Here is a 16,740-nt window from a genome sequence, read left to right on the forward strand (position 1 = left end):
ATCCCCGCCCACCATGATGTCAAGCTGCATACCTTGCATTTCTCTATTTCTTCTTCGATTTTCTCAACAATGGCTGCATCCAAAATTTGCAAGTCACAAGATGAGCGAGACAAAGCAGACACAGGATGTGCCTTTAACCAGGCAACAATTTCTTGAACTTTCTCAGCTCTAAATAAAAGACAACATAAACTATAACTTTTAACTGCACAAACTAAGCATTTTACCCCAATTTAATCAGCCAAGTATTACCATATAGGCACAATGCTTGTATACACTCATAAAGTAACAAAATTTAAAGAGTTCTGTATGAGTTGACTATAGAGGTTAAAAAAAAAAATCTCTAAATTCTGTACATTATTTTTCAAATTCAAAGTTGTGACTCTTCACAACTATGCTTACTGAAAGTAATTTTAAAAGCAAGAATTATGAAGTAGCCATCAAAAATCAGATTTCTCATTTACTGGACTTGAAATAAGAGTCTGACAGACACTTGGACTGCACAACTGGAATGTAAACATTCCGATAATATTTTGAGTCATCTCTGAACATGCTACTCAAGGAACAGCAAAGCATCAGTTACATAGCAGCCACTATATGATCACCACCAATTTAACAATGTTGTCAGCTTTTATTCTACTTATTCTAGAAAAAAATAAAGGAGAAAGATGGCTTACCCATTCTCATCTTCTCCAGGCCAAATGTCATCTTCATAGAAGATATCTTCCTGGCTGTTCTTGGCTATATAAGTAAATAGTTCAGGGACCCTAAAAAATGAAAAAAAAAAAACCCACCAAAAAACAAAAACGGAAGACAACTTTAGTTTCACATCAGCACACACGACAAAAAAGCCTCATCAAAACAAACTCTGATGAGCTTCAAAATTTTTGGAGCCCACAGATTATTTTTTACTTAATCTAGTGTCATGCTGTTCATTTGTCAAGGTTAAGCTGCTGACAAAATTACTCTATCCTAAAATATGCTTCTCCTTGGAAGGAGAGACTGCTGGAAAGAGAATATTGGAATAAAAGAAATTCCATCAAGCAGTCTCCAAAAGTAAACTCAGCCGTTTTTCAGAAGATCTGTGTCCAGAGGACAAAACCCAAAGACTGATGCAAAGGTGGATAATTTGGATGAAGTTCATATCAAATATTTACCTTTCTAAATACTCGGCAAGTAGTTGTTCTACCGCAGAAGAATACATCCATTCATTTCCAACTTTCTTAGTATAGCCAGGAACTTCTTCATTTTTCTTATTGAACTTCAAGTTTAGCCCCACATTTGCTCTGTGATCTCCATGAGGACTGGAAATAAGAAAAAGTTTATTAACTTGCAATAACGTATATGTGTGTGTGTACATACATTAAAAAACATGTGAACATACATCCTCAGCCTTAAACCACAGAAAAATTAAATTCATTGTATTGGTTACTTGTTAACACCGTGACAGCTGTAAATACTGCAGGACATCAGCTGTGCTATGGTCGCTGTCCACATGCATGCACACACCTTATTGCAAACAAGGGTAGGGAATATTTTACCCTTCTTCCTTAATTGAGATCTAATCTACCTGGTATCTACCAAGATGTAGAAGGATGTCCCTGAAAAATCAGTGGGGAATAAATGTACATGTTAAATCACAAGAAGATGCTAGTGAACTGTACCAGGAAACCACAATTCTGACATTCACAGAACTATAGGGATTTACTTCCTTGTAGATTTTAGGCAGTTTTAGCCTTCGCCGGTTCTTAAAAATGTTACAGGTACAATTATTATCCCTTTATACTAACACTAACGGTAAGTACAATGAAATTAGATCCCGATTCCACTTTTTATTCTCAGTGTGGCAAAGTCAGTCCAAACTCCTGCTTCAATTCTGCAAATAGCTAACCAGGAAAGTCAATTTATGTATTTTTACAATACTAAAACCAACAGAACAACTCTCCAGTAAACAAAAATTAAAAATATGTTTAAGATAAGAGAGAAAAACACCACATATGAATTGAATTTACAGCTTCACATCACAAAACAGTTATACACTTGGTAAGAACAGCACTTAAACATAGCAGAAATTCTGTAGAGATGCATTAGAAGCTTCTCCACAGGCAAAATTCACAGAGAAAACTTACTTTTTCTTTGATCCTCTTCCAATGAAGATACTCCCTGTAAATCTGGAGACAAGATATCCACTTACTCCAAGACGGCTGGCCAAAATATATGCAGGATTGTATTTCACAGAATATTTCTTTAAAACAAACAAACAAAAAATAATGGCAATTCTCAAAAGATTTTTATACAAACGGCAAATGAATAATATGGAAGCACCCCTTAAGGACATTTACCATCACGAAATATATTTGGGACATTGTTTAAGCTTTTACTAGAAAACCAGAAGCACTTACATGCTGGTTCTGTATTAAAGGATCAAGCTGGGGTTCACATGGAATATTGAAAACTACACGAATTCTACCTTCTGTGATCACATCACGTGAGTCTTGAACCTTGGAGAGAAACACACTACATTAAAAACGTTATTTAAAAACAGCGGTCTTTTGATACTAGACCTCATAGTTTAGCATTTTGCTGCAGTTGGCACAGAGATACTTTGGGATTAATCATCTTGCCTTGACCTGTACACTGCTTCCTCATAGAGGCGATCAAACAGTATTAAATCAGAGGAATCCATAACTGAAAATAGTCCAAAATGGGCACTCTGTATTGCAAATTCTCTCAAATACTTAGTAAAAATAAATCTGCATTCAAGCTATGCTACCTTTTTCTTGTTATGCCAGCAACAGTGATAGCGAAAGCAGAACAACTCCCTCGTCCTCCAACTAAACCATCAGGGAATCTTTAAAATTCTGGCTAGGAAATCACCACTGCTGCCACACAACACCTTCGATTATTTTAGGCTTGTGAATAAAGAAATCTAGGGGAAAAATATATGACATTATTGGAACTAACTTCTCCCATGCAGCCATAGTAAGGAGATCCCAGCATAAAGGCTGTAATTCCAGGAGGAAACAAGTCATCCAGAGTTTTGATGTTTGAAAATCGAGAGTCAAAGGCTTTGATATCCTACATGAAAAAGACAAATTTGATAATGTTAAATATCAGTCAGTTCCAGTAGAATAATTAAAAAGTTTATATAAATAGATACTTATTCTAAAACATCATCCGAGTCTGAAATAATTCATCGAAGACAAAGAAGTTAATGCCATATTGCTAATGTTGTTACATAAGCAACCATGCTACCCTGTAGAGCACCACTACTGTACTTCATTCCAAATATCACCAGTAAAAAGATGACAAAAGCCATTTATTCAGTAAGATCTCGAAACTGTGCACCATGGCCCCAAATTTTGTGACAAAATACTTCTCTAAGCACATTACGATTTTTATACAATAAATTACATTACACACAATAAATTACTTTAAGATGCTATTTTTGTTCACTCTTTTGTTTTAAAGGAGCAGACGCTCCTTCCTCCGTGCACTCCCCCACCTCAATGAAGTAAGGAGTTGTGTGCAAGAAGACATTGAACTTCTGTATTTACCTTGACAACAGTTTGGTAAACAAAAGGAAGAACTTGTTTGGACCACTGCTTCTCCAAGTAAACTTCTCCATTTTGCTTTAGTTGATATCTATTACCAGTGAGTAACTGAGCATATACAACTATTGATGTTTCATGAATAATTATTCCTTTTCTTCTCTGGTACCTGAATACAAAGTAGAACATTTAGTTTGATTACAATAAATGGAACTGAACCAAGAGGGTGGAATTAATTTCTTGAAAACAAAAACAAAACACAAACTAAACTCTATCCAAAAGGATTCTAATACTTTGTTTCCTGTTTTATAAAAAATACCTACAATAAATGAATTAATCAATTGAGCACCCATTGTTGCACAGCCATCGCTACATAGTGTGTTAAGTGTGTTAAACACATTTTACCTTTACAGTGGAAAGGGTTAGGGGTAATTAAGGCAGTTAGCTCAAATGACAGATAATAAAATGGCAAGACACTGTAACTCAGTTGAGTTCCACTGGGCACCCACACTCTAGGAGAGGAAGAGCTGTATTCAAATTTAGCAATGCTAAGCTATTGAAGTTGTAACTTGATACTGCATGACTCCATTCTATATACTTCCTACAACTGAAGATTACTAAGATCAGAACAGAAAATCGAGTAGGAGAGTAAATACTCATTCACTTGAGAGTTCTTTTGCAACAGCATCTAACTTTAAATACTTACGGACTAACTCCATATATTCTGAAATTTCAACATAAGCTCTTTGAGGTTGGTTTGTGGGCCCTTTATTATCCTTTTTAGATTTTTAATTCCAGCAGACTCATTAACCTTCGTGATCAAGTATGTAGCAGTTCTTCTCTGCTACTTAGGTCTGTGATACAGCAACCAAACATAGCTCAGCTAAAAAATGCAAAGCTACACTTTCATTTTCAAAGTTACTTACTGCTCTGAAATGCCTTGAACTTCTTTTACCCACGTGCTTTGCTCCTTATCTCCAACGTATGCCACTTTGGTTGGGGGCACTGCATTTCCCATGTAAAGCTTCTGTGTGCCATGTGGTTCTTCCAAATAAAACCTTGAGAATATTATGACAGGTATTAATTTAACCAAGTAAGATTAATCGAGACATAATCAACTGTGAGTAAAACTTAAAATAGTTAGAAATTGCTTGTTAAGGACATGGAAAACTTTCAACATAGTTTTCTCTACCCCTTTCACAACAGGACACACAGCATATTTTTTATTAAAAATATCAGTGCGTGTGCTGAAAGGAAGACTTTATAGAAATGTTATCTTTTACACGCTTCTGGGTGGATTTCTGTGCGTGCATTTTTCCCTCAAAGTTAAGAATGAGCTCTGCCAAGCTTCTCCATCTGTAGCAAATACTGAAGGACTAAACTTAGAGATAACCAAACCTCTGAACAATGTTAAACAAAGGTTATTCCATCACGCAGCCTGTGATACGTTTGGACTATTTGCTGTTCTCAAGCATTACAATACAATCAAAACTTTCGTACAGTCAAATAAAAACAACAAACAACTATCTAATGAAATATCTCTTACTTAGTTTCTCCATCTGACACAGCAACAACTCTGGCTTCTTCGAGGTGCGGCCAGTTAACAAAAACACGCTTTCCAAGTACTGAACTGGCAACATTTTCTACCATCTGAAAAAACCCCAGAAGTTACTATAAGTAATTGTTTAACATATGAAAAAACTTTTCTTAAAATATTTTCAAACTGTTTTTGCAATAAAAACTATTCTAGTTAAAGAATAGCTTTTCTTGCAAAAAACGCTCATTTAAACTTGAGTTATATTTCGATACATATTTTTAAATAGTTTTTAAAAACTCTACATATATAATTTAAAAATAACTATTCAATACATTTCACTATTCTTTTTAAAGAAATGCTTAGGGTTTAATTTTTTAAAATTTTTTTCAGTACTACTCTATAAATGTTTTTCTTCTGTAATACAATATTGAGAAAACGTAAATAACCAACATTTCACCTGACTATTTAATACATTCACTATTTTTAGGACACGTCTTTTTGTCTGTTTTGTTTGTTTGTTGGGGTTTTTTTTGTTAAAAACAGAATGCTTACCTGTTCTTTTGAGTTCTTATCAGCTATGATTTCTAACATCATGTTTTCTCCATGGCTGCTTTGCTGAAACACTTGTACGCCACTTTTTCTAAGATAGAACTGGGTAAAAACAAAACAGCATATAAAACTTACTTGAACTCTTTCATAGGTACGTATTAAATACAACTAAAAATGTCCGAAGAAATAAATCTTTTACCTTATGTTTAATGTGCTTTAAAGTAGGAAATCCACAAAAATACAATGCGCTCTTGTTGATTTTAGTTATCTTATTGTGCGTTATTTCTACGTGCCAAGCATCCAAAGGTATTGTTTTATATCTAAAAATTAAGTTGCACAACATTTACTCACACAGATTGACCTTTGGCTCTAGAAACTCTCATTACTCATTCAAATGCTCATTAATTGACAAACCCTTTGACTTCCCTGTACGGTGGCAATTAATTTAAGCCAGTTGGAATCTATACAAGGGACTATAAAACGTCATGCTACTGCTACAAAGAGACTACTCATTACGAAAAAAGACAAAACTTCAAGCCATGGTATGTCTCACTATTTTAATTCATTGTTATTATCAAAATCTAAACTAGTAATGGCTCCATATGGTATCATTTGTCTTCACAACTATTCATTCTTCACTGAGTGTAATCCTGTAGCAAGCATTCCTCCTCTAGTTCGCTTTGACTACTATTAAGGTTATGTTTCCATTTAATCTTGTAGCCTGAGCCTGCGTTAAATAAAGCTGGCTACTTTCAGTGAGAGGAAAGTGAAAACCACACTTGTGTTCAACACTCTGCACTGGATCGAAAGGCTTACATCCTTTTAGAAGTGGTCTGGAATTAGCGTGATGATGAATCACCACCATTATCAGATATTTGTACCAGTCTTTCATCCTCTGTGTCATAAAAAGTTTAGTAATTCTCTAGAGTGTTCTTGCTGACTTAGGCATTGGTTCGTCTGTTTTGCAAATTAACATTTGAAGAAAAGGGACAGATACTCTTAGCATGCCACCCACAGCAAGTAACGTCTAGTTCAACATTTTACATTTTTCAGTGAATATTTGACATATACAAGCTTTAGTTAAAATGCCAATAAAGGTATTCTAATTACTTTTAGTCTACTCTAAAATAGTCACACCAGTGTTACCTCGTATGACATCTTTCTATTGCAGGGAATTTCTCTGGCCATGGTGACATGTACTGGAACTCTGCATCTTTGTCATACCAGTACATTAAGCAAGCACTGTGAGTATTTCTTTGTTTCTCCTCTTCTTTTAGGCACTTATTACAGGATTCCATGGCCTGCAGCAGTCGTTTCTAAATTTTAGAGAAATTAGCATACGTGAACATGGCAACGAAAACTGGCACAGAAACATCTACACTGTGAAAGTGGATACCTGCACTTTTCTGATTAATGTGTTAGTTTTTTAATTGTAGCCTCCCCTTCTTCATGTCCCAGCTCTCTGATAAAAATAGGACAATTACAATAGAATGGCTTTGGAGAATAAAGATTGCTCTTTTGCAAATATGTTTCCAAAAGGTTAGCCGTATTTTGCCTTTTACATTTAACATACAAAGAAATATTGAAAATATTTTAGATGTTATAAAATTCTGCAAAATAACTACTGAAAAAGCTTCAAAACCTTATGGCTCATTCAAGCAGCAACTGCTGTCTTTTGTGAGAAGAAGTAGTCCTGCCAACCTTCCACTGCAAACTATAGAAACAATTGATAGGCACATGTCACCACCTGTATGTATTTTAACATCTAATCTGCATTTTTACTTCCAACCACTCTTTGATGTACCCAACTGTAATCCGATAAGAGATATTACAACAACATATATAGCACTGCTTCCTATATGCAAAAGGAAAATATTACTATTTTATTCTTCTCCATTAATGTTTTACTGTTCAATTTGTACTTAAAGGCTTGTACCAATTACTGGTGTTCATGTGAAGAGATTTTCAGTAAAAGGATTTTTTTTTAAATAAGTGTTTATTTTACCTACAGACCTTCTGTATTTTTGTATATATATAGGAAAAGATTTTTCTCAAAGAATCTGAAACTAAATATTTGAATAGCTGATTAAAAACATGAACAAACAACAAGAAGTCCACATCCCTTACTTAAGACTTCTGCTTGTGGTAACCTAAACTAGCCTTGCTCCCCAGGCAGCAAACATTTATATCTTCCTATGGTCTTATCAAGCGTTAAACTTCTATCTAATTGCCTATCTAACTGCTGATGAATTAAGAAGTTTAGCAGATTTGTTAGGAAGCTTTCACAGGCAGCAGACATTGAAGGAACTTACCTCATCAATAAATGGGATTAATACCACAGCTTCCCATTCTTGCTGTTTTCCATTTAGGTCAGTTTTAAAATCTGGGGGATAATATTCTATAATAGGAGAGTCTTGACTAATCATCAAATGCTATGAAAATACAATAGAGGAATTAAACAATGTAACAGACAATTTAGCACTAATTCTAGGAAGAGGCAGAGGAAGGCCGGTATTAAAACTAATCCAGGGCTGAACAGGAATTCAACATTTAACTGTCCTAGTCTGAAATTGCTTAGCAAATGCAAACATTTGTATTTATTACTAACTTCACAACATACTAAGAACATTAAGAAGTATTTAACCATAGACCTAAAATTTAGAGGTAGATTAAAACTAAGAGGACATGCAAAAATATCAAGAAGAAAGTTACATCGACGTAAAGCAGACAACCAGTAAGCAATAGATAAATGCAATTTAATTCTAAATCCTACCTGGTAGCATTTAGGTAGCAAATCTTTGCTAGCTGCTGGAAGTACAGCAAGAAGCTGTTCAAATGGCATGAAAGGCTTTCCCAGTTCGAATTTGATTTTGAGTTCACCAATGTTGCGAATATCTGACAGATAAGGTGCATAATGATAAGGATAATACCTGCAGGGAAAAAAACCCTCGTAAATTACTTGACTTAATTATAGCACAGCAATGTTCACAGATCAAAACCAAACAGAACTACATTCAACTACATTCAACACTCCCGGCATACGAGGTGAAATATCACTCCATCTTTAAGCAATTTCTCATTTTTCTTACCAGCTCCACGATTGAACTCCATGGTAATAATAATGCAAAATCCATTGTATTGCCTGGACATAACACTCAGCTTGATCTGCCAAGAAGTCACTTAAAAGAAAGACACTTATTAGTTCTTCTCATTTTCACTGGTATATAAAAATTACTTAGCACTTTGTACATAGGAATGAAGATAGAGCATTTTGGGAACCTAATAAGACCATAGTTTTCTAGATTCATTTAATACTAATAGATTTTTTCTCTCTCTGGTCCTCAAATAATTATTACAGAAAACTTGACTTTCAGCTTTTCTTGCATTAGCCAAAAGCATCACTGCTGCAGTACACTGTCATGTGTTCTCTGCTTTTGACATGGATGAATACTCTGTCTTGTTTCAGACATATGCAAAGACCTGTCTTTGGTGTTTTTGTTTTTGTTTTGTTGTTGTTGTTGGTTGGTTGGGTTTTTTTAAAAATAAAAAAAATAGAAAGCATACACTTACTCAGAAACTACTTCTACACCCATTTTAGTCATGTAGTAAGTTCTTTTGTATTGCCTAAACTCTGTTTCAAACAGATCATCATCTTCTGGTTCATCTTCCAATACAGCTGAAAAAGCAGTCATGGGGAAAAAAAAAAAAAAAAAAGATTAACATTCACTTCTCTGCTACAATAGGTTTGAAGACATTCAGCTTTGACTAAATGCCTTAACTTTGCTCCTCAATTCAGTTATAGATGCTCATACCTTCCTTGCACTGAAAATAACATGAAACAATCAAACAAAATCTTTATCCAGAAAAAGTCTGGAAACCCATTTTATAGTCCAATTAAAAGAACAGAGAAGAGAATGTAAGCCACCAGAAAAAAATTTAAGAAAACATTAAAATAAAATTTAATCTTTTTCCAGCAACATCATCTTATATCCTGGAGTAATATGCATACATTTTTGACATTAAATTTCAAAACATGAGCAAAGACATGAATGAGTTTAAAAACATGACCGACACAACCAAAAACCTCAACACCATATAAAACTCTGTTCACTTGTCCTCACCTGTATAATAAAATATCTAGACATACAATTATCAAAAAAGTAATGTTGAAGATTTACTCATTCATTCCTTTAAATCATCATGGAAATACTGATCAGGTAAGAGGCACTTCAAAAGCTTTAGCCCCATTCCCTCTCACCACAAGCCAGTGATGTGCAGTTCCATCTCCCAATAGCCCACTCCCTAACTCTTTCATTTATATTAGGGTCATCTCTGACATGAAATTCTTACAGATCTTCCAAATCTACACACAAATTAACAAAGAGTTTTTATTATATGTATATGAAAAAATTATTTGCACTTACTTTTAGGGGTCACTTCACCTTCGTTTTTTTCTAAAGCAGCCAAACATATAGAATTTTCCTGAGCCTATTAAATTAATAGTTCAGATAAAGTAAAAATACAGAATAATATTCACATACCTCATTCACATTCATATAATCTGCAACTCAAAATGCTATAATCAAGATGTATACATACTCTTTAGTATAAAACCCACTACATTTCCTTCTCTTGTAATTGCCTTGGGAAATTGATTTTATTCATACAGATCAGACAAAGGAGCAGTCTCAAATAAAACCTCAACCGCCTTTAAAATATACCTGAATATTTGTTTTCCAAAATACAACTATTTCCAAAACTGTGCAGTACACATTTAAGCACTTTTTCCTACATCATGCATTGTGCTACAGCACCAGTATGCGGTCAAATTTTTCATCAGTAAATTTTTCAGTGTTCAAATTCCTTTTGTGGGAAGGATACAAGAAACTGTGTTTTAGAGAGTCGAACAAGCCAAACATTCACTTCATTCTCACACTACGCAGTGTCTTTTGTGTACAGCACTGAGTAGCTTTCAATAAGCAGATCATGAAGCTGGCCCTCTGCCCCTGTACCTGGGATATGCAAGCTCCTGACTGTCACTGCCATTCAAAGGATCAGCCAAGCTGGCTAGCTAACACTACACAGCTGTGGCAAATAAGAAAACAACCGCAAATAAAGCATACCTTATTAAAGCAAGAGCTAACATCTTGTTCTTACAAACCACAAACTGCACTAAAGAACAGGATAACGATATACAGCGACAGATTAAACTTGAAGGAATTTCCTGCCACTACTCTACACTCCGCTGAAGGTGTATATTGAAGAACAGCCAGTGGGGGGTAGTGGGGAACATGGCAGCGGGGGAGAGTCAAGATACAGAGAAAGGTGCTGTTCCTTATTAATTAGTTCTATCTAGAATTGCATGTTTAATAACTAACCCGAGATAGCTCACACCAATGAAATTATTTATCTATTCATTGTGAAACAGCTGGCCAATACCAAGACATGCATGACTGATCTATCAACGTATCTGACATGTATAAAACTTCTAGCAGGCTATGTATTGACAAGTAAAATTACAAAGTACAGCAAGTTTGACCACAACTCACCCAGAAGTAGGTTTTGCTGTTGTTGAGGAAGAGGTAAATTGACATGAAACACTGTTACAGGTTTACAAGATTTCAAAAATTACGAGAACCTAACCTTGCCTTAACCATTTCATCACGCACAACCAGCAATGCATACAGGCAATTCCTCAAATGGTACATTTTGTTATCTCTTTTGATCTCAAGAAAATCTCAAAACAAAGGTTTATGCCATTTAATTTTTCTAAGATCAAATTCTTTATTTTCAAAAATTAACATGCTTATTTACAAAATTGCATATGTAAAACACTAACCTTTTGTTTCTTTTGTTTATTTTTTCTGGCTTCCTCTGCTGCAATACCAGCTGCCTCGTTGAGGTATTTATTGCCTACTTTACTTTCAAACCATTTGAGGTCTACAAAGACTTCACTGAAGTGTTCACGATCAAACTGTGCAGAAAGATCAAAGTAAGTTTAGAAATATTTGAAGGATGTCAAATTTAGCGTGCTAAATGGACAATGCCTTTTTAGTATGTGTATTACATTATATCTAGAGTCATTCGTACATAAACATTTTGTCCTAGAGCTACAACTAATAGATTAATGTTATATATTTCTAAGAAAAAATATTTCTAACACATACACAAGCCATATTTTGTTTTCTTTCAGTAATGCAGCAAGGGGTAACAAAAAGAGTTAGATAACTTTCACACTTCACTATCGACTCCAGAAGTAGTAGAATTATATAGGGTCTGGGTAATGTAGTCTTGTGCCACACGCTCAACACTTCTATGGTTCTACCCAAGAACCAGAAGACAGTGCTGAAGCAGGGACAGCACATGAACTCACTCCTTCCGAGTTCAGCAGAAGGCTGAGACCTTTCCATCTCTATATGGCTTAACCCTCTTCTCACCTCTAGGCTGGATTACTGCAGTAGCACTTAACAGGATTGCCGCCTGTACCCCAGTTAGCTCCTGAAGAATACTGATGCCTGCCTCTGAAAAATGTTTCTTTGCTCTTTACCAATAATCTTCATAAAAAACCTGCAAAAAAATCTTGCTCTCCAAGATCTTCAGCCACAGCTTACCCCACAAGAAACTGACCAGCAGGGGAAGCAAAGAATATTGATTGTTGCCTGCAGCACACGCTTGCCCAGTACTGCTGCTCAGTGTTCAGTGAGAACTGAGGATCAGGATTCTACTGATGAGATCTCTATGCTAAAGCACAGATCAAATGATTCCGTCTTTTTCCTCTTATGTTACAGTAAGATCAGACAAAAACTGATTGGATCCCATCAGTTACTTTAAAAACAGCTGACTGAACCACTTGTAAAACAGTCATTTAATAGTTCATTAAAAATACAGCATGGTGTATTTCAGGGCAGTATATTGAGGTTATATTCGACAGACTACACCGTTCTACACAATTCAATTTCAAAATTACTTACATCTGACAGTTTTGTGAGATATTTCTCAAAGCGTTTTAAATTCAGATGCCCATTTTCATTTATGTAACCTATTGGGAAAATAAAGTACGTTTTTTAAATTAGTAATTTTAAAATTTTAATTTAAATGCTCCATAGATAATAGAATGGAATCTTGCTGGCTGCCTACAGAACATATACTAAATGCTAAACATTCTAACATAACTAAAATAATCAATAAGCATTAATGCAGGAAAGTTAGTATTTCTGCTTTAGACAACTGAACTTGGCGTTCTTACCTCCCAGTTCTGGCAAGATAGCCATGTATGTTCTATAAAGTAGCGGCAGTGCATCATGATTAATGTGTAAATGAGGTAGATGAGGAATAAAATCATTTCCTACAAGGAAACCCATTAAGATCCAATCATCTATTATCCTTTCAATATCATATTCAAAGGAAATCTTGTCCTGGGGGGGAAAAACAAAACAAAAAAACAACACAAAACCACACAGGAGTATAATTTTTATTACCATGTTTGCATAATAAGACCTCACACATTTTTTCAGTCACACCTCCATTAGAACTTACTTTTACTGGTGAAAATTCATAATCAATATATTCTCTCATCAGTGATAAGTGCAGTAAATGAAATGTGGTTTCCTCTGGTGCACATGCTCTGTAAATTATTCAAAACATTAAATTAATTATTTATAAACACACTTTCAGCATGAATATTTAATAAGTCCAAGGTTACCTAAAAGCAAGTAATCTTATTAAGATTATATCTTTGCAGAAGAAATAATGTATAAACATTTCTTTGAATCTATTTTAGGATTCATCTGGTTTGAGTCTATAAAATTCTGTAGTAGCATCTTCTAAACAAATGTGACTGCACCATAGGGAAAACAGCTAGCTTAGAGAAAGCAGGGCAGCTTGGTGGAGATCCATGTTGCATCAACTATTTTCTAAGTAATTATCCCATTGTCGAAAAAAGAGACAATGCAACTTTGCGCCAAACCAAATAAATCTTAAGGTACTGTAGAACTAGCCTGAGTACACAGAGAGTACACAGATTCATGTGTAAACTGGCTGGGTTACATTTGCAGTCATTCAAAATGCTTCTTGTAAGAAAATAATACGCTCAACTTGAAAATATGTTCCATATGTATTACCTATAGCTTCAACACAGCACCAAAAAAATGACAAACCTACTGTTTGGTTATGGCATAAATTAGTCAACATCTCTTCTGCCTTCTCTTCCCCTCTTCACTAAGATTACTTAAGACCCAAGCCAACATTAGGCCAAAATCAGTCAATACCTACACCAAAAGATTAATCAGCTAAAGACTGATGTATTTTAAATTTGTAAATGACCATTTCAACTTGTAGATACTGTAACTAGCTGGGACCACCTCCAGCGACAAACCAGCATAAACACCCAGTATTCACCCAGACATAGTAGATTTTTGCCAAAATCCTCTGAGGAAGATGTGGGTGCTACACAAGCTTGTACAAAGATCATTAAGACAAACTCTGAACTACACTTGGCTGCACAGATCTTCAGACCAAATTTTGTCATTTTTAAAATGTAATTTTCATATTGGCAAATCCAGGTTGATGCTCTAAGACCCTAGAGACATTGTGCCACTTATTCTTCATTGCACTGGACTTGAAAATCCTGATAAAACAAACACTTTACCTCAATCAAGATATTGCTGACAGATATTAATTTGTATGTATTTTTAGTATTTTCAAATTTCCAACTGTAATTACTCATAAAAGTGACAATATTGACAGAAGGTAATTCCTGTAACTTCCGACAGTAAATTCCTGTAATGAGCAATATTATCCTGAAATTACAGGAGTCAAATATGGAACAATGCTTGAGGGAAAAAAGAAAAAAGACACCTTGCCTTTTGATTTCGTACTTTATTTAATCCCTCAAAAGGCCATCAAACTTTATTTTATATTTCAGAATTTTTTTTTTAAAAGGGAAAAACGACTTTTCTTTGATTAGACTTAAGGTCTTTTAAAAACATTACAACGTTACATGCCAACATTATTGACAGAATAAGTACTAGTGAAATGTTGACTTGGAAGACTATGAAAAGAATACTTACTTTTGATGTTTATCATATTGTCCTTGGCAATAAAAACATTTTTTATTAGCAAAAATTATGCATTTATCTAAACATTTACATGACTTATCACTGTATTATCCAAAATCCCTTCTGTATCAAAAAAAGCCTATTTCTCTCTCTCTCCTATCTTCTCCCTATATCCACCAAATCTATGCTTAAGATCCTTCAAAGGAGGAACCTAGACACAGAACAAACCTGGCCACAGTAAGAGTTATAAAATTATTTTTTCTATTACTTCAAAACAGCTCCATGTACATGCACAGTTCTGGAACAAATTGCCTTTTTCTGACTATAGCCCACAGGATAGTTCAAATGGGCAAATCCATAATAAGAGCTTCCAATCAGGCACTATGAGATTGTTTTAGTAATTATTCTAGTAATTTCCTTAAATGTACAAAACCTGAGTTATAAATACATTTTTAAAAGTCAATACCTGCATAAGGCAATTATGAGAACAATGTCAAGAGAGCCTGGGCTGCTCCACTCATAATATGAAGGAAGAAGCACAACACATCAAAGCTCTAAGGATTTTTTTTTAAATCAACTGTCCCGACAACATACATTTTTCCTGTGTAAACTAATTCAAATGCACAATTTAACAAGTTGATTTCTCTAATTTTGTGTACTAACATAAAAATAAGCTAAGATTTTATTAATTTAGTATACAATCAATAAAAACTGTTTTAGTGACCCAGTATATTTTTGATTTAATTTCATCACATATAAAGAATAATGTTAAATCATTTCACCTTTGAGACTTTTTACCACCAAATCTGACTTCTTCTCTTAAGAGTGCAAAGTGTGCCTCATGACTCGTTAATCCCAGCATAATCTGTTATAAAGAGATATTAGAAAGGTCTTACTTCATTATTTTTTTTAAAAACTGTTACACAAGATTCAATCTGTATAAAGAAATGTTGCTGTTGTGTTTCATTACAAATTCAAAAGTTAGCAGGAATACAAAATTACATTATTGTTTAATAACATTTTTAAACCCTGTGTGCTTAGGAAGACATCAGTCATGCACACTTTATAAACCTGTGTTGTTTGTTTTATTTTAACTGCACATACCAAGTCAGCATCTAAGCCATAGAGACAATGTCTTGTGTTTGGATCATGATGGGGCTTTGCTTTTTCTGATCTGATGAACTCCATAATTTTATGCTCACCTTCCCCTGGAGTCTGCACAAATAAAACCAAAATCCATCAATAAGTATTTTTCTGTAAGATAGAAAATTATTTAAAATAAATATTAACAAAATACAATAACCTCATGGCCTGATAAGTAGACTGTTACTCCTTGCCAGGATTTGTCTGTGGAAATCTTCATATTTACAAAATATTTAAGATGTTCATGCAATCTGGCCATGAATTCCGTTCCTGAAAACAGAAATCTAAGTTAAACACAAAGCTTTTCACTAGATGTTCAAATTGCATTTACATCTCAAAAGTATTAAAGAAAAAAAGTAAAAATTTTGCAAGACATGAGGGGGACAGCTGGTTCCCCTCCCGCCGCAAAGAGGTTTCATTTTTTCCATAGCAATCTAAAAAACTTTTAGAATGAGACGATATTCCAATCCCACTAAAACTTATTAAAACTTGTGTTCCCAACTTACTCGAGCCTTTATCAACTCTGTCCTCCAATTAAATAAAATGCCTTAGGATAGGAAAAAAGTACCAAAACATAGGTGCAAAAACATAAATCCAAACACTTCAATGTAAATAACAAATTATCTTACCTGGTGTAATACAGTTGGAGTCAAATCTGGCTTCTGTAGGGAGAGTTTCTCCCTTTTCTAATGCCTTTTTAATTTTGTCCTCTGCCTCTTTTGCTGATCTAAACCAAAACATGGTTGGAGAGAAGGAGTAGAGAAAGATTCATTTTATTCAAATGTTAATATCCTAAGTACATCTTTACTGACAAAATACATATAGTTGATTTTTAAAAGAGTGTTCAAAAAAGGGGGAAGGGGGAAGGAAGAGAGAACTTTAACTCCTGAACAGAGTTTGAACTTGT

The 16,740-nt window shown here is 34.5% G+C and overlaps 1 protein-coding gene across 7 annotated transcripts in view; it reads right to left on the minus strand.

Moving 5' to 3' along the window:
* Nucleotides 1-16,740, minus strand: part of XRN1 (5'-3' exoribonuclease 1) — a 35,750-nt gene that overhangs the window by 14,660 nt on the left and 4,350 nt on the right. For 6 of the 7 annotated variants that reach the window (XM_065640476.1, XM_065640474.1, XM_065640473.1 and 3 more), the window contains exons 3-27: nucleotides 16,463-16,560; nucleotides 15,994-16,103; nucleotides 15,795-15,905; nucleotides 15,473-15,555; nucleotides 13,171-13,258; nucleotides 12,881-13,049; nucleotides 12,606-12,673; nucleotides 11,474-11,608; nucleotides 10,059-10,122; nucleotides 9,205-9,310; nucleotides 8,724-8,813; nucleotides 8,408-8,564; nucleotides 7,947-8,066; nucleotides 6,781-6,950; nucleotides 5,834-5,954; nucleotides 5,638-5,736; nucleotides 5,095-5,198; nucleotides 4,475-4,606; nucleotides 3,555-3,717; nucleotides 2,962-3,075; nucleotides 2,400-2,498; nucleotides 2,127-2,242; nucleotides 1,155-1,301; nucleotides 675-764; nucleotides 33-168 (exon numbers count right to left, since the gene is read on the minus strand). In XM_065640476.1, the coding sequence (XP_065496548.1) occupies nucleotides 33-168; nucleotides 675-764; nucleotides 1,155-1,301; nucleotides 2,127-2,242; nucleotides 2,400-2,498; nucleotides 2,962-3,075; nucleotides 3,555-3,717; nucleotides 4,475-4,606; nucleotides 5,095-5,198; nucleotides 5,638-5,736; nucleotides 5,834-5,954; nucleotides 6,781-6,950; nucleotides 7,947-8,066; nucleotides 8,408-8,564; nucleotides 8,724-8,813; nucleotides 9,205-9,310; nucleotides 10,059-10,122; nucleotides 11,474-11,608; nucleotides 12,606-12,673; nucleotides 12,881-13,049; nucleotides 13,171-13,258; nucleotides 15,473-15,555; nucleotides 15,795-15,905; nucleotides 15,994-16,103; nucleotides 16,463-16,560 (2,890 nt within the window). Of the gene's footprint in view, nucleotides 1-32; nucleotides 169-674; nucleotides 765-1,154; nucleotides 1,302-2,126; nucleotides 2,243-2,399; nucleotides 2,499-2,961; nucleotides 3,076-3,554; nucleotides 3,718-4,474; nucleotides 4,607-5,094; nucleotides 5,199-5,637; nucleotides 5,737-5,833; nucleotides 5,955-6,780; nucleotides 6,951-7,946; nucleotides 8,067-8,407; nucleotides 8,565-8,723; nucleotides 8,814-9,204; nucleotides 9,311-10,058; nucleotides 10,123-11,473; nucleotides 11,609-12,605; nucleotides 12,674-12,880; nucleotides 13,050-13,170; nucleotides 13,259-15,472; nucleotides 15,556-15,794; nucleotides 15,906-15,993; nucleotides 16,104-16,462; nucleotides 16,561-16,740 lie in introns of those variants that run through there. The other variant, XM_065640477.1, reaches the window with a different exon arrangement.

This window comes from Caloenas nicobarica, chromosome 8 (genome assembly GCF_036013445.1).
Source record: "Caloenas nicobarica isolate bCalNic1 chromosome 8, bCalNic1.hap1, whole genome shotgun sequence".
NCBI lineage: Eukaryota > Metazoa > Chordata > Aves > Columbiformes > Columbidae > Caloenas > Caloenas nicobarica.